At 51.5% G+C, this 20,223-nt stretch overlaps 1 protein-coding gene across 3 annotated transcripts in view; it reads right to left on the reverse strand.

The window, feature by feature from the left end:
* Window positions 1-20,223, reverse strand: part of SMG6 (SMG6 nonsense mediated mRNA decay factor) — a 105,012-nt gene that overhangs the window by 25,914 nt on the left and 58,875 nt on the right. For all 3 annotated transcript variants that reach the window (XM_064729026.1, XM_064729025.1, XM_064729027.1), the window contains exon 13: window positions 19,583-19,784. In XM_064729026.1, coding sequence (XP_064585096.1) covers window positions 19,583-19,784 — 202 coding nt within the window. The remainder of the gene's footprint in view (window positions 1-19,582; window positions 19,785-20,223) is intronic.

Below are 20,223 nucleotides of genomic sequence, written 5' to 3' on the forward strand. Positions count from 1 at the left end.
GCACTTGGGGAGCTCTCCCACAACTCCCACCACCCCTTAGGGACACAAAACAACAGTGTGCCCAGGGCAAAAGCTCCAGTGATGGCTGCCCACATCAGAGGAAACAGATACCTGAGTCAGAGCCATGGGATGAGAAACCTCTGCTCCACAAACCAGACTCCAGACAGAGCAACGTCAGTGCCGAGCTGCCCTGATGCTGCTCACATGGCTCACCAGCCCTGGATGCTGCTGGGAAGCTCAGGGCACTCTGCCTCTCCTCAGCTTTGGAAGGGGAAGGAGAAGCTGCTTTGCTTTGAACTAACAAAGCCCTGGTGCAAGGGCAGCTCACGGGGCTGCCATGTGCAGGGAGGAGCTCCTCCGAGGCCAGCGTTGAATTCCCTTGAAAACAGAGGGTGGGGATACAGCAGGCAGTGGAATAACACCAGAAAAATGCCACCATGGCTGGCAGGCAATGGAATAACACCAGAAAAATGCCACCACAGCTCGGCTGGCTGGGACACCACAGCCCCAGAGATATTCCCAACACTGGCATTTCCCCCACGCCGCAAGAACCGCGCTGGCAGCACGCTCCGGGCTGGGGCAGGGCGGGAAGAGGCTCACACCACTTCCAGCAGCCACTTCAGGGAGGGACAAACGCTCTGTTTTGCTTCACAGTGAAATGCTGCCACTTAGGGGACTCCCGATGACGTTCCTGTGCCTGAGAGCCCGTGTCCTCTTCCAGGAGGGGCTGCTCCAAGCAGGACATGCTCCCTTAGCCTAGCAGAGAGGTGATTTGCAGCACTGGCCCTGAGCTCTGGCCCACGCAGATCCTGCTCTGCTTTAAGGAAGCAGCAAGCACAGCTCTGCTACTTATACCCAATACTCAGCTTTTCTGGCAAATGATTAATGGCCTGAGCCTTGCAGTTGCTCGCTTCCAGCTGGGCCAAGAACTGCAAACACACCTAGGGAAGGGAAGGGAAGGAGGAATTGGAACGTTGGCTCGTGGGGAAAGGAAAGCTATTCGCTGTGTCTTTGTTTTCAGGAGAGCTCCTCCTCTCGGGAGTGGGATGCTGAGTGCAGAGCAGGGCCCCTGCCCCGAAACGGAGGAGCTGAAGCAGAACAATAGGGTGGGGACTCTGGATGGGCCCCGACAAGTGGGGTGGGCTGGAGCAGGGGCATCAATCCATACTTTTGACTTCATTCACACTTACAGCTGCATTAGAGACATTTCCTGAAAGCACAGTAGGAAGAGAGGGGTATTCACTCACTCCACCCTCCATCTAACACCGTCCTCGCGATCCAGCCGTGCACCCAGAGCCAATTCTGGCCTCTGGCAGAGCTGCAGGCCAGACATTACAAGTGCTGGTGTGAGCAGCACAGGTCCCCACCCGATGAGCAGCGAGCAGACTTGGAGCACAAAGGAAGGGTGCAGCAGCCAGCAAAAAATAAAATAAAAAATCAACGCAGGGAAACGCAGAGCATTGTCCAAGGTGGAGAAGACGGTGTCAAAGAGTGGGATCTGAGTGTTTGGCTTCAGGACAAGGAACGGTGCAGCCCCTTGGTGGTATCAGGTGAAAGGAGGCAGGTTGTGCTGCAAAGGAGGGCAGCCACGCTGCACAGGGGGCTTGGGGCAGGAGATGAGCCACAGGGGCAAGGACATGGCTGTGTCCCCAGCATGTCATCTCCTGGCTGTGCCACGAGCTGCAGCAGGAGCAGGGGATGGGAATGGTGACGAGCCCTGTGCCATGAGCTGCAGCAGGAGCAGGGGATGAGCCCTGTGCCTGACTCACCCAGCCCAGGAGCCTGCGCAGCCCCGGCATCGGCAGCCTGCATGTGCAGCCTGAAAAACAACTTTTTTTTCCCCTCTTTTCTCAAAAACAAAAAAGCCAGACGCCCTCTTGCAGATCTGGAGTTACTCAGGCTGACTCACAGCAAGGCTCTCCTGGCTCTGCTGGCAGTGCCTGCATGTACCTGGAGTGGGCTGAGCAGGCTGTGCTGGTGGTACCCACAGTGTCACACATCTGGAGCTGTGGCACTTCCCTGACTGCTGTGACAACAGCCAAGCTGACTATTTTCAGTTTCAAACTCCAACCATTTTTGGTGAATCCCCGAATGAAAAAAAAAGCAAAAAACCAAGCCCAAATAAATGAAGACTATAATTTTTTTTTTTTTTTGTAAATGGGAAAAGTATTTCTTTCATTCTCCCATAATACGAATCCAGCAAACAGGAAAAACATGAACCCAAACCAAAGCTCAGACATCACATCTGGGGAGAGACCAAGCATGGAAAATTTTAATCCAAAGGTTAATGTTTGGGAAGCTCCGAGTGTGTGAAAAGAGGGGTTAGATGGGTGCTGCTCCGCGGCTCGAACAGTTATTGCCGCCAAGTGGCGGCTTTCAAACGGTGCCTGCCTGCCCCAGCCCAGGCACTCGGGGTCAGGAGCTAAAATAGAAAACAACTGAAATCACTGGAAGCAAACAAACACTCAGATCAGATGCTGGAAAAGCCAAGCGAGGAAGGAGCCAGCAGCAAGAAATGCAACTCGAGCCCTGTGACTGGGAACGGCCTCCTGACTCGCCCTGGGTGAATCGCACCAAGCACACGCTGCTGCTGGCCCTTGTGACCCTCTGCTGCTCCCCCAGCCCTCCTGTGCCACCTCCAAGGTCACTCAGCAGCCCTGTGACACTCCTGTCCCAGCTGTCACCTCCATCTCCTTTGCTCACTACTCTGCAGGGTGACACTCTAGTCGTTGTCACACCTTGGGGCTTTTTCCACCCCACACTTTTCTCACCAGAACCATCATTTCCTGCCCAAGGACAGAGCACCCAACTCTTCCCCTTCCCCCTTCACCCCACCCCAGCAAAAACACCTCCCTGTACCTGCCCAGAGCAGCATCTCTGTTATTCCTGCTCGCTCCACCCTTGCTCCCTGAGCTGCTGGGCTCCTGCACCCCCAATCCTGCAGAAAAACCTCCCTGTACCTGCCCAGAGCAGCATCTCTATTATTCCTGCTCACTCTACCCTTTCACCCTGAGCTGCTGGGATCCTGCATCCCCAATCCTGCCCTCTGAGCATCTCATGCCCCCATTTTCCCCACATCCTGCCTCCAAAATGCCTTTGTCTTCATCTTCTGCATTAGATTATGCCCTTTCCAAACTGCTCCTTCCAGACACTAGAAATCTCTCATCCCCAAAGCTCCAACAGAATAGCATCCTAATTGCCTTTGTTAGGGCTGGGGCCGTGCCTGTAAAGCTGCCCGGCACTAACAATAGCTTAAAAGCTCCAGGAGTTCAGCGTGGAGCCCTCCCACACTAAAGCAAACACAAAGACAAGGCACCATGTGTCTGCAGAGGCAGCAGGGGCAGGTGGGGCTCCCCGGGGGTGGGAAGGGAAGGCACAGCCCCGGGCAGGCGTGAGAGCATCCGGCAGAGCCACGCTGCACCCCGGCCTTCCAGGGAGCCTTCCTGGGATCAGCCAGGCCTCAGCTGCTCCCCAGGGCCAAGGAGTGCAGCAGCCCCAGGACCTGCAGTGCCTCCATGGCGTTCAGCAGCCTGAGGTAGGAAATGCTGAGTCATGATAACTGGACCTTAGAAACCCTTTTTTCCACCTTGCTTATATCTCTGTAACACTATAGGTCACATTCCCCTCGACCCCTACTATTGGACAGCTCCCAAAACCTCTGTACCCTATAAAAAACCTTACTTTAGCCCAGCTTGCCAGAAGAGTTGTCCCTCATTCAACAAAGACACTCCTGTGGAACCTCACACAGCCTTCTCCTCTCTCTCCCTGCATCTCCTTAAGGCACTTCACAAGCAAAGAACTGCAATCACAAATGAGCTGATAATCACTAGAGTTGATATCACCTAAGCTTGATAAGGTGGCTGGGGGCTGTTTGGGAACTCGGACAGGCTGTGCTGAGCAGGACTGGGCTATCCAAACCCCACTGCAGCCCGCTGGGGATACCCCAAAACCTGTCTGAGGCTGCATTAAAGGAGCTGCAGCACCCATGGGCTGGGCTGATCCTCTCCCAGCTCCTGCCCAGGCAGCTGCTCCCTGGAGCCACGGGAAGGTTTGATAATTGAGACAGAAAATGACTGTGACCTGCTGCAGAGCAATGAGTGACACCTCCCAAAGAGCTGGGATTGCTGCCCCCAAGGTGGTGATGCTGACCAGAGAAGCACGAGGATGGATGATGGAATTCAGCTCCAAATATTCTAATTTTGAAGCTGCTCAATGTTAGGGACACACAGACACTGGCCAAAGAGGAGGAGAAGGGTTCAGCTCCAAATATTCTAATTTTGAGGCTGCTCAAGGTGTCAGGCTGCTAGGGGACACACAGATACTGGCCAGAGAGGAGGAGAAAGGGAACTGTCAGCTGTTAGCAAAGAATCTCCGCAAAAAATACAGGAAAAACATAAACTAGTGTACAAAAATGGAAATGATTCTTTAACAAACCGTTGGGTAAGGTAAACCCAGCTTAGGACCAGTGCCTTGCTTGGCTGAGCCTAAAATCCAGGAATCTCTTGCTCCCTAATCATACACTGCAAAAAAACCTAAATCTGCTGAAAACCAACTGCAGAAACATGGAGATAAAAATGAAAAGGAAACAGAAGTGAGGAACTTCTGTAGACACTGAACGTCTCTCTAAGCTTAGCCCAGAAAAAGGCTCCAAAAGCACATGCAAAGCACCTCTGCCTGGGCAGGGGAAGGGAACAGAGATGCCAAGGGAAGACCCTGAGGAGCAGCTGAAGGGGAATTGTGGCAGGGCTCACCTGCAAAGGCAGGGAAATAGAAACATGAGCAGAGCAGGCTGGCAGAGCCCTGGCTCAGCAGTGGGCTCCCTCAGGGGCTGTGCTGATGGAAGCATGTGCTAGCACGCTCACAGGAGCCCCAGCAAGGGCCAGGCAGGCGTGCTCCAGCTGCCCCTGGACCATCACTCCTGCTCCTCATCCCTCCAGCCAAGGGGGAAAATGTAATCAGAGCAATTTCTATTAGCAAGGATATAAAGGCTTGGAAGCTCTGGGCTGTCTCTTGACAACTAATTAATTACCAGGTAGCATCCCATTGAAGCTGCCAACACAGCACACACAAGTTCCAGCATGATTTAGGGAGAGGGATGAACTTTACAATAAACTCCAGAATTTTGCTTCATCTCCCGCCACCATCTGAGATCCTGGGGGAACAGGAAGGGGTGGCAAGAGGCAGAGTCTGAAGCCATCTGGGATCATCATTAACTCCTTCACTCGTGGCCTCTGAAACAAAAATGTCAACTTTGCTGTGAGCAGCAGCTCCCAGCCAGATGAGATCCTTGGATACTCCATTTCCAAACTCCTTGGATATTCCATTTCCTAACTGCTCTCCTGCCAGTTTCTGCCATTCCCAGAAGGAGGACACAAAGGGACAAAGGTTGTTTGGGCTGCAGAGGCTGTCAGGGAGAGCACTGCAAGCTGCTATCCATTGTGATGTGTTGAGCTTTGTCAGGACATCTCATACAAAAAAAAAAAAAAAAAAAAAAAAAAAGTAACAACAAGCTAGAATTGAAGATCAGGATGTGTGACCTGTCAGGGAGCTGGGCTTGGGCAGCCAGGACCAAGAATCTCAGAATGGTTTGGGTTGGAAGGGACCTTAAAGTTCCAAGCCCTCTGCAACTGAATACTCCCATGATTCATTACAAACCTCATGGCAGCACTGTGAGGTCTGAACTAGGAGACAACACATGAAATCTGAGGATATTTAGGGGCAGTCATCCCAACATAACATTTCTCAGGGCTCTAGAGCCACAGGGAAAGATAGCAGAGGCTGTTCAGTGTGGCACAAATGGCCTGAACTACTCAGTTTTTCTGCACCCAGGGTGGTATAAAATTGACCATCAGCAGCACCTTGATCAGCACAGGGGTACAGTGCTATGTTTGAGGACTGATTTGAGGAGCTTTTTTACATGTGTCAATTCTCCTACTACTTGAGAAAACTCAGGCAACTTTTGGGAGCAGAAGCCTCCAAATCCCTGCTCCAGGCCACAGCTCCACTGGTGGCCACAGATTTCAGCACAGCCACAGGTCATCTTGCTCAGGTGCAAATGTTCTGGGCTAAGCCAAAACATTTCTTTTCTTTTTCAGATTTACTTGATGTAAGTCCAAAAACTGAGATGACATCAAAGAGCCCATTGAGCAGATCCCCTCCAGAAACACAAGGGGACTTTACCTCGTTAGCACAAACACGGTTCCCCTGCAGACTTCCTGGGAACAGCTGAAGCAGCAGCACACTTCAAAAACCAGCCTGCACATCACAGGGCTTGGGGAGGAGCTCACTTCTGGCTCAGGATTGTTGTCAACCCTTTCAAAGCCCACGCCGGATCACACACAAAAATTGTCACAGCCCTGGGGGGAACAACTTTCCCTTTGTCCCCAGGATATGGGCTGGAAAGGCAATGGCAGGGCAGGAGCTGTCACAAGGAGCAGCCAGGGAGGGCGTGAAGCCTGATGTGAAGGAGAGAAAGAGAAGACTTAGAGGATGGATCTACCCCTGCTGGGACTGGTCAGTGACTGTTTCCCATGAGCTAACAAGAGGAATGAGTGTCCCTTCAGGATTTCAAACCCGTGCCAAGAGCTCATCTTTCTCTGAGGGATGGCAACTGCCAGCAGTTCTGTCCCTGCTGCTGTCCCCAGCTTGGATCTGCTGCTGGCTGGGGTCTGAGGTCACTTCCAGAGGGACACAGGAGACCTGCAGGAGCCCAGGCTAAGCCGTGGCATGGAGTGACAATCAGGAGATATGCTGCTTCCTGGAAGAGCTGGAACTGATGTGCAAATAATGGCAGAAAAATGCAGGGCAAGGGAGGGTTAGAGAGAGAGATTAGTCTGGGGCACACTCTGGGAGATACACAATGTTAAGTATGAGGGCAAAGGAAATGAAAACTGGAAACTCAAACATAGTCAAGAATCCAATCCCAGCCTGGGCAGGAAGTTTACACTCTGCTTCTAAATATACATGTTTTTAAATCAACAAGCTTTCTTGTTCCTCAGCTCTACTGTACATCCACACGGGAGAACGAACCGGATGGAGGCACTGCCAAGCTCTCCTGGAGAGGTGTCCTGAGCACAGGGGACAAGGCAGGGGTGACAACATCCCTGCCAAGGCTTCCCTGCTCCTCAAGATGCTCTGGGAGAACAGAATTCCCATCTCCCAGCTCGCTGCTCAGCTCAAAGCTCACAATGCCTTGCAGGCAGACTCTCCTGGGCTCTCCAAGTGCCTGTGGACCATGAGGAGAAGGATCCTGGAGCAGGGCTCAGCTGTGGTGCCTCCTTCCTCCCTGCTCTCTTCTCTGGCCACTGCATTCATGCTCAGCAGCCGGATAGTCACATAGTTTTTTTAATTTGATATAATTATCTCCTAGAAATTACTGTACACAGCCTCTTGGGATCTAAAGCAATTAAGTGAAGATAAATTTCTTTCATGGAGCAAGCTGTCAAAGGATGAAGCAATTTCATTCCCCATTTGAAGTGGAAGCTTTGGGTCATGCATGGTTTATTTGAAACAATGCCATCACCTAAAGCTGCTGATCTTATCTGTCTCTCTCTGTCTCTCCATTTCAAACTGCTGAAGATGTGCAGCGTGGCACTGCCTGAAGTGATGACATCTGGCACCAGGCCAGCTACAGAAACAAGCTGCTCCTCCCCGAGCCCGAGTGCAAGAGGCCAAACATTCCTATTAAAAAGGGGGAAACCGAGGTGAAATCTGGGAAGAGCTGAAAAGTGGGAATCCTGCCTGAGGGAACAAGCTCCAGGAGGAGCGAGGTGCCAGCACAAAGGGGTGGCACTGCCCAAGACAGGATGGGGCAATCTCTGAGGGTTAGTGCTGCCAGGCTTCCTCTTCCTCACCAGGCTGCCCTGGAGCCATGTAAATCAGGCTTCCAGGATTTCATCACAAGGAGGAACAGCCCATGCCCTCAGTCTGTATGAGGAGAGACATGGCAGGGTGGAAATTATATCCCATTAGCACACGCGTGCTAAGTCTCTCAGAATTTCCAGCAAATTCTCTCCTGTCCTCACACTTCACCATGCCAAGATGTTTCATTTTGCACAAAAAAACCCCACTCCACATAAAAAAGGAACTCATTTAAATAAACCATTCTCCAAAGTGGTGGATTTTATTCTGGAAAGGGGAGGATGCTGTGGAGCAAAGTGTGGCTGTAAGGGTCAGAGATTCCAGAGATTCCCAGGAACAAAGGCATGCTTAGCAGGTATTCCATACTTCCCAAATGGGGAGACTTGGAGGATCTCTCCCTCCCCACATCAAGACAGTCACTAACTCAAATCCTAGAGAAATTGGTGAGGATGCTCATGTCTAAATGGAAGTTTTATTTATGAGTGTGAAAATGGGCAAGTGCTGAGCAAATTCAGCTCCCTCGGCCTGGACTGACGAGAGCATTTCATCCACGAGGCTTCAGCAAAGCTCAGATCACCGCTGATTAAATCTTTACTCATTAAAACTAAAAAAAGTTACTGGTACTAGAGGGAGCTAATAATAAAAACTGGCAAGGGGTGCAAGTTCCAGAAGCATCTGGGTGACTTAAGAGCGCAAAAATGATCTTCAGGAGTGACCTCAGCACCAGACATGTGGCACGTCACCGCAGCTGGGAGGTCACTGTGTGAGCTCCAGGAATGCACAGCAGCAGGCACGTCCCTGACACACCCTGGGGAGCTGCTCAGAGACACTTTTCCATGGGAATCACACATGGAACAGAGACCAGGTGAAGTGACACAGCTCTGGAAGGGTGGAGCAAAAACATCCTTCAATCTGCATGGAACAGGTGAAGTGACACAGCTCTGGAAGGATGGAGCAAAAACATCCTTCAATCATGTGTGGAACAGGTACCAGGTGAAGTGACACAGCTCTGGAAGGATGTAGGAAAAATATCCTTCAATCACACATGGAACAGGTGAAGTGACACAGCTCTGGGAGGATGTAACAAACATCCTTTGATATGCACAGAACAGGTACCAGGTGAAGTGGCACACCTCTGGAAGGATGCAGCAAAGATCCTTCAATCACACATGGAACAGGTACCAGGTGAAGTGACACAACTCTGGAAAGATGCAGCAAACTCCATTTTTTTTTCTGTGCAGGGATATAAATCTCCTTCCTTCCCTAATAATGGCTGCTGCAATAAACATCACATCGTTTATGCTTAAGATAAATACGGAACCAGAATGTAAATCTGTTCTGCTGTTCACAGAGCAGGCAGGCAGTAACTCCTCAGAAAACACATTTGTCTTCATACTGAGAGCTTGTGTTTATGTGTGCATCTACCTATTCCAAGCACAATGAAGTTTTGGGAAAGTTTAAAAAAATAAATCAATGAAATGACTACAAATAAGAACCATAGTTGTCAGTATTCATAATATATAAACAGATAGACAAATATTTGTTACATATGGTGGAGAAAATGCTTTATGTAAAATGCTGGTATGTAAAATGTTAAGGCAAATTTTGTTAATTTAAATAAATTATGGTTTCTACCTTATGTTTAAGGAAATATATGCAAATATGTTATGGGGAAAAATGCGATTAAATTATCTGCTGGATTAAATATCCAACATTTTTCATGTCCCACCACAGACACAGCCAGGCCAGCACCAGTCAAGCTGCTCATGTGGGGTCTGTGTTTGGGAAGAATTTTAATGCTTCCCAATGAACCTTCCCTTAGTACCCCCCTGTCTTCCTAAGGGACACGGGTGGCCTGGGGCTGAGGCAGTGGCCTGAAATCCTGGGTATCAGGGGTTTGTTCTCATCCTGAAGCCAAGGCTTCCTGTGGGACCAGCTTGGTCCCTCAGCCCTGTGTACCTCTGTTGCCAATCCCTAACGAGGAAATTGCTTTTCCTTCTGTCACAACGTGTTGTGGAGATACGTTCATTAATGCCTGGGAAGTGCTTTGCCTTCAATGACTTTGAGAAAAAAAAAAATCAATAAATAAGATTGTGGTGGTGTCTTCTTCTCTCTGGGGTTTGGGATGTGACAACAGGAGGGCACTGAGGGTGACAGCTCTGTCCTGCCATGGGAGCTGGGCTCTCCAGCCTCACCCAGCCCCAGCCCAGGGCTGGCAAACGGATTTGGCATCCACAAAAACAACACAAGCCTCAGCTGGGAGCAGAAACGTGGGGAGCAGACTCCAAGCTCAATGACAGAGGTCACCTTCCGTCTCCCTTAGAGACAGAGTAGATCCCCATCTGTTATTTGGGCTGACCACTCCCTGCATTCCACCCCGTCCACTTCTTTGGCAAGCTCTGCAGGACGTGGATCTTTCTTATTCAGGATAACAATGAGGAGTTATTAATTGGGTCTTTTTTAGGGTTTCCTGAGGTCCTTCCCATAGCTGCCTTGGTGGATACCACAGCCGTCCTCACCTTCAGATGGGATTTAAGCATTTCAGTTGGGCAGAGACAAAACAGTGCCATGAAAGAGGCTCCCTCTAAAGCTGAGCCTGAGGCAGAGACCAAGAGTCAGGTCAAGGAGTGAGTTTAGTACCAGAAAGAAGAGTCTGAAAAAAGCAATGGCAGCGTATCCAGGTGGCAAAGTTGAGGCAAAGATGCAACCCTGAGTCCCAGGGATCTCTCATGTGATCCAAAGCACCACAGTAACACCTGAGCAGCACAAAGATTGTCTCAGGCCATGCTTCATGCCCAGGGACAGCTCAGCCAGCCAGAGCAGCCTTTCCATTTCCTCAGAGTTTCTCTGGGTAGCAATAAGAGATGGCTCATTGGGAGGGGATCCAGCATTAATGGTGTTTTAATGAGGCCTTTCAATACACTTATAGACTAATCAGCAAATTCCACTGGAGGATGTCTGGGCTCCAATATGTCATTCCAACTGTGGCAACACCTCTGCACAGCCAGAGCTGTGCACTCTGGGCCTGATGCCCTGCCAAGAGGTGGCAGGGTTTGTGCTATCTGGGTGCTGGGGCAGCAGAAACAAGGTCATTTCCCACTGCAAAATCCCAAGGGAAGTGAAGGGTGCACAGAGTGTGCTCCAAGGAGGTGCTGCACGTGGTCTGCCTCTCCTTTCCTAGGTCACTCCACTATTCCCAGCCCCAGGAACACACGGTCAGCGAGTTTCTTCAATAGGACATTTCCCGTTTCCCAAGAATCTGTGCTGAACCCCTGGAAGCAGTTTTTAGGACAAAAGGACTAAACACAAGTTAAGTTTCCCATCCCACTACACAAACCTGGCCTGACCATGACACAAGTGAGGACGTTGGACAATGAGCGTCATCTGATCCGCACGGAAAGATCCAACCCCAAGGCTGATTTATCCTGTCAGTCTCTGCCTCCAGGAGCTGATGATCCCATCTCACTTCCAGCAAACACTTTAAAAGAGCCTTCAGCTGACAGCAGAGCCAAGCTGAGCAGGGCTGGCTGAGCCCCCGACACGTGCTGGGGCACGTGCACAGCTCACACCCTGATTCACTTGGAGCTCGCGCTGTGGTTGAGGCGCCCTGTCCAAGATGAGCCTGGAGGAGAGGCAGAGGAGCATCCAAGGCTGGGGAGGAAGGCATGGAAACATCACAAGCCACTTGAGAAAACTCCCCACGCAGCGTGGTAGCGCTGCTTCCCTCCCCATGCCAGGAAAGAGGCATTTCAGGGACAGGCAAGGTTGTTTCCACCAGCTGCTGGTTCCTCCCTCCCTGCTCCCCTCTGCAGGACACAGGCAGCACCCTGTACTTCCCTGCAAGCTGTGCCCAGACCACAAAGCCTCTCTGCCTCTCGCTGACACATGGGTGAGGAGAACACGTGCAACTGGATCTTAACACGTTGGCAGGTGGTTCCTCACCTCGCAGTGCGACTGCAGTTCCCACACACAGCCCTGACCCTGGGCAAAGCAGCAGGACCCCAGCTCTGCACAGAGCTTAGATCTGCTCCTCCCGGCCCCCCTGCCTGCCCAGGGCTATGGAGGGACCTGTTCACACCTCCCTGTGGCCAAGGGGCTGTAGGGCTTTGAGCTGCTGCTGCCTCCAGCGCCGTTTCACAGCAGCCCCGAGCTCTCATGGCCAGGCCGGGCCAGAGGATGTGAAAAGCTCCTATGCCCCAGAGACTGCAGTGCACAGGATACGGCCTGGATTAAAATCTGGTCAGCAGAGGTCTTAAAATGTCAGAGTAAACACGAGGGCAGTGCTGGCGGGGCCACAGGGAAGCTTGCTCGGGCTTATGCTGCTTAACAATAGGTTCAGTGACCTGGACAAAGAAAACCTCTCCTGATAAAGCCAGCAGATTAGACACTGACTCAAAACCTCCTGAGGTTTCAGGAGAGCAGCTCAGTAACAGGCAAAAACTTGGGATTGCTCAGTCACTTGCTTAGGAACAAACCCCGTGCTATTTACCACAGCTGTGCCTGCAGGAAGGAGCAAAGGCTGCAGGACACTGGGAGTGTCCATGGGTATAAAGGACAGTGGGACAGCACAGTGTCACCTCCTCCTGAGGAGCAACATGTGGAGCCTGGACAGTCACAAACACACCAGGAGAGCAGCTCAGGGGATCCAAACCATGCCCCAGACTGTTCTGCCTCTCTATCAATTCAGCTTACAAAAAACAGGATGGGAACTGGGGGGACTTGGGACACATTTACATATCAGAGCTAGAGCAGCAACCCACAACTTCCCAACCTACAGCAAAAGTCAATTCTTGGAAACTGAGACAAAGCAAATCTAGCTGGGAAATAATGCGTGTTTTTAACAGTGACTGAAACTGGGCCTGGTGACAATTTGCTGAGGATCCTGAAGGGTTCTCAGCCTTCCAGAATCAAGGGTTTGTGCTTTCTACAAGACCTGCTGTTGGAAATTTCCTTGTGGTTTCATGAGGCAGAAAAAACCAGTGGAGATGGCCACAGCCTCCCCAGCTGGCCAGCATCCGGGGCTGGATTCCCCATCCCCAGAACTCACACACACCACCCTGGGCTCCTCTTTGAACAGGGAGTTTCTGACCTGTGCATTCTTCCCAGCAGCTCCCCGATGTTCAAAGCACCTTGCTGACAGACAGGCAGGTGTGCCTGTGACAGTGACCACCTCCCCAAAGCCAGTGTGGGGGCGGAGGGGAGGGGGTGGCCCCCCAAACACAGCCCTGGGCAAGGCACGGGGGAGGGCTCCCAGCCCAGCTGTGACATTTCCTTTCACCTATACCTGTACAGCTGTTTCCTACAGGGCTGCAGCCTCGAGTGAGATGTGTGAGGCTTCTGTAGGTGCTTGGGAACAAGATGGAACAGAAACGCTTCACACCTGGCCCCAAAATTACAGCACGCTGGCAGGTGGCCAACATAAACTGGCAGAGTACCAGTTGCAATGGACATCAATTAAGCAGCCTGTCATCCTCAGACTGCAGGCTTTGCTTTTTGTGATCTGCATCGCTCCTTAAGCCTTCAGCAGCACCAGCACTGGAGTTTTCCAGATGGGATCATTTCCCGCAGATTCCACTCGCTAGATTTATTGCAGTTTTTTTTTTCTTTTTAACCCACCCCCCCTTCAAGAGGCTGAACTGTTATTCCACATTGCAGATTTCTCCAGTGCTGGATTCAGCGTCCTTGTGCCGTGCTAGTGCTTGTTTGCCATCAGTTCCCTTCACCTTTAGCTGCAGAAACTCAATTTTAAGAATATCCTCAGAACTCTCTTGGCTTAAAAAGTGATTAAAAACTGAGGCCAAACAATAACTGAACAGGATTCCTCTCTGGAAGATGCCCTGCACAGCCCTAGGAGATGTTGCAGCAGTCACTGGACAGGACTTGTGCCTGTTGCTACAATGCTGCATTTAAACAGCACAACAGGCACCAGCATTGCCTCCTCTGCCACCCAGACTGGGAACATGCACTGAGCCTGGCACTTCCCACGGTGCTAAAGGCACCTGGCAAAGGCAGAGAGAGGCTCCCACGGTGCCCACACAGCCCCTGGCACTGGTGGCTCAAGTTGATGCCAAGGACAGCTGAGGAGTTCAAAGCAGGTGATGTTCCCTACCGTACCTTCATGGTGGCATAAAATCCAGCCTCTCCTCCACCACCCCGTGACATCATCTTCCAACATTGGCCCATAATTTAGTTTAATTGCCTTTTACAATCCAGAGGCAGCACATGAAAGGGAAGGTCGAGGCTGGGATGGAGTTCAGATACTGGTCAGAAAATGTAAACACCTCAAACTCTGCCGCCTCGGGGCTGCCAGCTCCTGCCAAATCCCCGCTCCCAGCAGGGCTGCCCGTGGCAGGGATCTCTCACTGCTTGCTTGGAAACCAAGGCAGGCAGGAATGGAAGGAGTTTTTCAAGGATGACTCCTCGTTGGACTCTCCTCCTTGGGGCTCCCATCTCTGCTCACAGTTTCCCTTTTCCTCTCTGGACCAAACTCCAAGCTGGAAGCTCCAGCTCTCATGGGCTGAGAGCATTTGCCTGCCAGCTGGAGGGAGATGCTCCAAGGCTATGGAATGGGAATATGGAAAGGATGCTGAGAAAACAAGTTACATTTGCTCACTGGGGTTTTCTCTCGGCTTACAAAGAGTTTGTGTTCTCAGAGCCCTGGTCTTGCTACCTTTTCTCTGATGCCTTGCAAAAAGTCCTCCCAAAATCACTACAGTGTGGCCACTCCAAGGTGGATTTAATCCCTGGCATTCCAGGAGTCATTAGGTCTCAGAAAAGACAAAAAGCCTGGTGTTTAGAGGCATGACAGAGCCCAGTCACTCCAACAGCTACTCCTCCTGGGCTTTTAAACCTGGGGCTCCCTTTCCAAGAAGCATCAGACATGACTACACGCTGCCAAGACATCTCTGAGAGTCTTAGGAAGACTGAAATACCATAAATAAGTGAAGTGAATAACAAGACAGGACTAATTTTAGCCCAAGCCTAAATAATAATTAGCTCCTAAACAGCTACTGCCCAGTCTTGAGCATGTTGGGGCAACTAGAGAGAGGGTCACATTTGAACTATCCACCTGGGCTGGACAGCGCAGAGGAAGGAGATTTGGGATTTCTAAGGAGAATAAAGCTTGGGATTTAGGCTATCTGCACTGACAGGTGAGTGAAACAAGGAGCAGCACCAAGTGTGGGAAGCTCACTGGCCACCCCAGAGCAGGAGGAGCCACGCAATACCCAGCTTGTAGGTCTGGCAGTAAAACATTGCTAATTAATTTTCAGAGCCTCGCGTTTTAGGGCTTTCATTTGCCTGGTGAGGTGAGACAGGGTTGAGACCAGTTGAGTGGTGAGTATCTGACAGAGTCCACTCCACACATGAGCATGCACATGAGGGAAAGGGAAAAAAGTGCCTTTCTGTTAGAGAGGAGGGAACCACGGTGACTGGCCCTATAAGCACATGTATTAATCATGCACCGTCTGGTTTTAATCCACACACTGCTGATCCTGCGTCTCACTGTATTGTTATCAGGGGAAGGAGTATTTCTCCTCAATCTTATTCACCAGCCAAAAGCCTGAAAATGCAAAAAACACATTTGTGAAGTGCCTTCCCAAGGACCCTGGGCCCCGGACCTGGTGAGCTGGGGCTGCTGCCTTTTTATTGGCGTTTAAAAACCTTTTATTAACGTGTGTCAGGGCTGGGGGAGGAGAGACAGGCTCAAGTTTCAGGACCCCCCATGCAGAGAGGTTTATTGTGGGAAGGGACATTAACACTTTCTCCTCCACATCTGCCCATGGCTGGGGCATGTGGCAGAGGGAGTGCTGGGGGATGCACACGCTGAGCCCATGAAGAGCTTGCAGGGATGTGGGCAATCCCTGCCTGCAGAGAGGAGAACCTCCCTGCTCTGCTCCACACCAGGGATATCTGCAGCCCTCTTCCAGCTCTGCCACGAGCTCCATGGGGTCACTGCAGAGCAGGATGCTCCCCAGACAACAGCATCCAGTGAGAGCTGAGGAATCCAGGACGTGCCCCAGGTTCCCAGGGCTGCACCCACGCACCATCACCAGGACCCAAGTGTTTTCCATTACCACCACCATGACTCCACAGTTGCCACCTTCCCCCTTCCCGACCTAAACTCAGCCATGCTGCTGCTCCCTGCTCCTGCCTGGGGTCCAAGGCTGGGTGAGGGAGGTCCTGGCAGTGTCTCCTTGGGCTGCAGAGGCTGCAGACACAGCTGACAGCTCAGGCACCAGGCTGCATAGTTTGCTGCTGACTGGTACGGTCGGTGGTGTTCCATCACACAAGCTGCAGTGGAGATGTGCCCAACACACACACCCAGGAAAACAACTCTGAGCTCTGCTCACCCCAGAGCCAGCTTTTGTTGGTTACAGCTCCAATGACAGTGCAAGAGACGATGGGAAGCTCTAAGTGTCCCACTGGCTCCAGCAGGAATTCGAATGCGCGGCTCCATGGCAGCGAACGGAGTCAGAACGTTTTCACTCAAAATAAGAGCCAGGCCAAATGCTCAAAAACTTACTGAGGAACTCTGGCTGAATTCTGCACTCCATCTGCTAAATGGGACGTGGAGAACAAAAAGGAGTGGGAAGCACAGTGTTTGTCCTATGCAGCTTACAAAACAATCACCCTCTTGGTAGAGCAAAGAGCCCAACACCATTTTAAGCCCAATTCCTTCTGGTTCTGCCTTCCAACAGATTCTTTTCCTCTGAAATGTTACAAATTAATTAAGAAGCTAGAGGGTAAAAAAATGGGCAAAGGATTTGGAGCATCAGCAAGCAAGGTGAGATATCCTTGTAGTAAAACTGCCTCTTAGCCATGCAAGAGGTAGAAAAGGGACCCACAGTCACTCTGGCACACCAGAACCCACAAGACATTCCCATTGTGCCATATAAAGAGCAGTACATTCTCATTGCCTCTCCAGCAAAGAATCTGGGCTGAAAACTGGGCCAAGACTGAGAACACAACAGAAAGAAATTTGGTGCAAAAAATAACTCCTGCTAAAAAGCAATGAAAAATCAGTATGGGAAAAAAATCAGTGCCAGAGAGAGTTGCTCTGCTGCCATTGCCTGCTGGAGGCTCAGGGATACAGATCCCAAAATGCCACCAGGCTCAGCACAGACCTTCCACTGCAAACAGCCCAGAGATGCATCCAGAGGCTCAGGATGGTTTGGGTTGGAATGGATCTTAAAGATCACCCAGTTCCAAGCCCTTGCTATGGACAGGGACACCTTCTACTAACTGGAGCAGGCTGCTCCAAGTCCTGTCCAACCTTAAACTGATGAACTGCCAAGGAGTTGGATCCACCTGGGCTCAGCATGGGAGGACAAGGAGCAGATGGTGCAGTGGAGATGGCACACAAGTTTAGGTTGGGTTGGGGGATTCTTTGCTAGAAAGTGCCTTTTTGTATCTTGCTCACAGTCAGTCCCATGTGGGTTTGTGCCTCTCGGTCCTGGCTGGCTCTGCAGTGCCTTCTGCAGTACCCCATTCCTGCAGAGCCCAACAATTCCTTCATTAATGCTGCAGAGGGATAACATTTGTGGAACAGGGCAGTCACTTGACTGTACTGACGCAGCTGCCACTGCAGTCTCTTCCTAGAGCATTTCCAAACGGCAGAAAATGGGCTGAGTTCACCCAAAGAGGTCACTTTGCCTTCAATTCCAAGGTGTTTACCTCAGACCAAGCTGTACCTGAGAGTCACCCTGCTTGCTTTTAAAATCTCCAAGGCTGGAGAGTTCCTCAAGACTCACTGAGGAGGCTGCTCTCAAGTGCTGAACTACCCAAAGATATGAAACCTTTCCTGAAGTTTCTTAATTTATTTTGCTACAATTTCTGCCTGTTCCTTCCTGTGCTTTTCAGCATGGAGCTGGAGGACACCTTGTTCTCCTCTCTGCCTTTTCCCAGAATTTCCTTTAGACTAAAAAGCCTCAGTTCACCCAGGCCCTTCTTGGAAATCAGGGCTTTGAGCTCTCTTTGCTAACTCACTGTCCTCTCCTTCCTCCTCTCAGGTGTCCTCTGCACAGAACATGCCCACTTGCTGTTTCACCTGTCTGACCATCAATAAAAACACTGATCAGAAGGAAATAAAGGGGTGCAGGCTGTTTCCCTCTGGGATCAGCGTTGCTTTTTCAGCAGAACTGAGATAACACCATGCCTGATATTCCTGAGTTCCTGGGTGGCTGATGCTGTGCTGTGAGAGCACCAACTCCCACCTGTGGAGTTGTGCAGTTTCTTCACAAAGCACCAGAGCCAAAGGGAGCTGGGGCAGGGAGAGCTCAGCTGGGTAGCTCAGGTGTAGCTACAGGACAAAGACACAAAGATGAGTGCAAGTGCCTGGCAGGGCAGGTAGATGGCACTCCAAATAAACTGGTGTGTGGTTAGAGTTCAGGGAATACTGACCCCCTCCCACAAGTTACAGGGCACCAGAGCTGCTCAGCCACCTCACCTGCCTGCTGGGGGCTCTGGTTTGTGGCTGCTGGGAAAAGAATCTCTGTACAGGGACACCTGGATTGTCCCCTGCAGAATCCCCTGAGGCCACCACGCACACTGGGCAAACCTTAGGGCAGCAAGGGCAACTGCACACTTCTTATTTTAACCCTGCCAAATAGAGCCTTGAAAATTCATGCTTCCACAGACACTTCCTGGACTAAGCTGCTTCCCCAAACTGAGAGGGCTCCTGGTTTTACTGGAAGTCTGTGCTGCAGGCAGTGCTGTGAGCACAGGTTGGAGCAGACAGAGAAGTGAAACAGAAATTTGCACCTTCGGGTCCCTCTGTGAGAAAGGTCCTGAATTTCTCACTGTCATTTCAGGACAATGTCACGAAGAAGAAGTGGCACAAGGGAAAGGCACCTTGCCATTGTCACACGCAGGCTCTCCACAGAAACCTGCTCTGCATCCCCACTTCTCCTCCTGGAGCATCAGCCCCTCAGGGAGGGGACCCTGCAGCTTCCCAGATGAGCCACGTTCCTGGAGCTGCAGCTCTGCCTCCGAGCAGGAAACTGTTGAGAGCCACTCTCATCCTGCCGTGCCTCCAAGGGCGTGCAAAACAAATGACAAATGCCATTGTGCCTCCTCCATCCCCCGCCAGGCTCACACACATTCTCCAAGTGCAGCCCCCAGATCCCTCCTGGCCAGGTGGTGGCAGAGAGCAGACCCAAAACCCCACATCAACAAGGGAACTGATTTCATTATTCTAAAAACAAACAGCCAAAGGAAAGTTCAGCCTAGAATGGGCTCCTAGAGCAAAGAAAGGAAAATAGAGAGCGGGCAGTGGGGAATGCTTCATATTCCTAAAAGCCTTTTGTACGTTAACACATGGTGTCTGCTTCTCTCTAGTCACCTATTTATCACTCTCCTCTTTAGAGAAGGAAAAAAGTCCTGGCTGCCTTCCTAAGGCAGAGTTTTGTGGCCGGGGGGAGGGGGAGGGTGCTTTAAGCATGATGCAAACCATTTGGAGTGCACCGAGAGCTCTGCCAACACAAGCTGCACTATTTAAACAAGTGAGGAAATGATCGTATATACAACATGCCAGCGAGCACACACACACCAGAGGAAGTCGAGAGGGGTTTTCATGACACAGAGCTGGATGTCAGCGGCTGAAAGGTCGATATTTTCCCTTAACACCCTTCTCAATGACTTAATCGTGTTCCGTTTGCACAGAAAACTTCCCAAGAATAAAAGTCTGGAGGAATCGAGGGGGGATGTTTGGCCTACTGCTGACCTTGTCCGAGGTCCTCTCCACGTAGCAGGGCTCCTGGGGGGCGACCAGCAGGGGAACGAAGCCCGAGAGCAGCCGATCCTCTTCCAGGCTAAGCAGGGCAAGGTCGTCATCTGGGTCCTTGTACAAGGGCACCTCCGACTGATTCACTGTGGTCAGTATGTTACAGAAGTCAGCCAGCGTCGCCCACACATCTACTGAGACCCTGGGAGAACGAGGAGAGACGTGAGCAATTCAGGGCTGGAATGCGTTGGGAGTTGCCTGCAATGCTGCAGCGAATACCAGAGAGGTGAGGCGAGGCGAGCGCGGCACCGCTGCTGCTGCTGCTGCCCTGCCCCGGGGCCGGCCCCGCCGCAGCTGCGCTGGCACCGACCCTGCCAGGGCCGGGGATGTGACCCTCACCCCGGCCACCACCGTGCCCCTGCATGGGGACAGCTCCTGGGACGTCCTTTCCCGCTGCTCTGCCCACCTCTGCCCGCGGGGAGCAGAGCCCAGCCCGTTCCAGATGGTGTTACTCAATTTTAAAGCCTGCTGGACGGACAGAGTGAACACCCGCAATGCTGTCGGGGCTGAAGGGGCTCTTGGAGGGCTCCAATTCACCCTGGGGGGCTCCAGCCCAGCCTGGAGCATCCTCTCCTTCACAC

This window comes from Zonotrichia leucophrys, chromosome 19 (assembly GCF_028769735.1).
Source record: "Zonotrichia leucophrys gambelii isolate GWCS_2022_RI chromosome 19, RI_Zleu_2.0, whole genome shotgun sequence".
NCBI lineage: Eukaryota > Metazoa > Chordata > Aves > Passeriformes > Passerellidae > Zonotrichia > Zonotrichia leucophrys.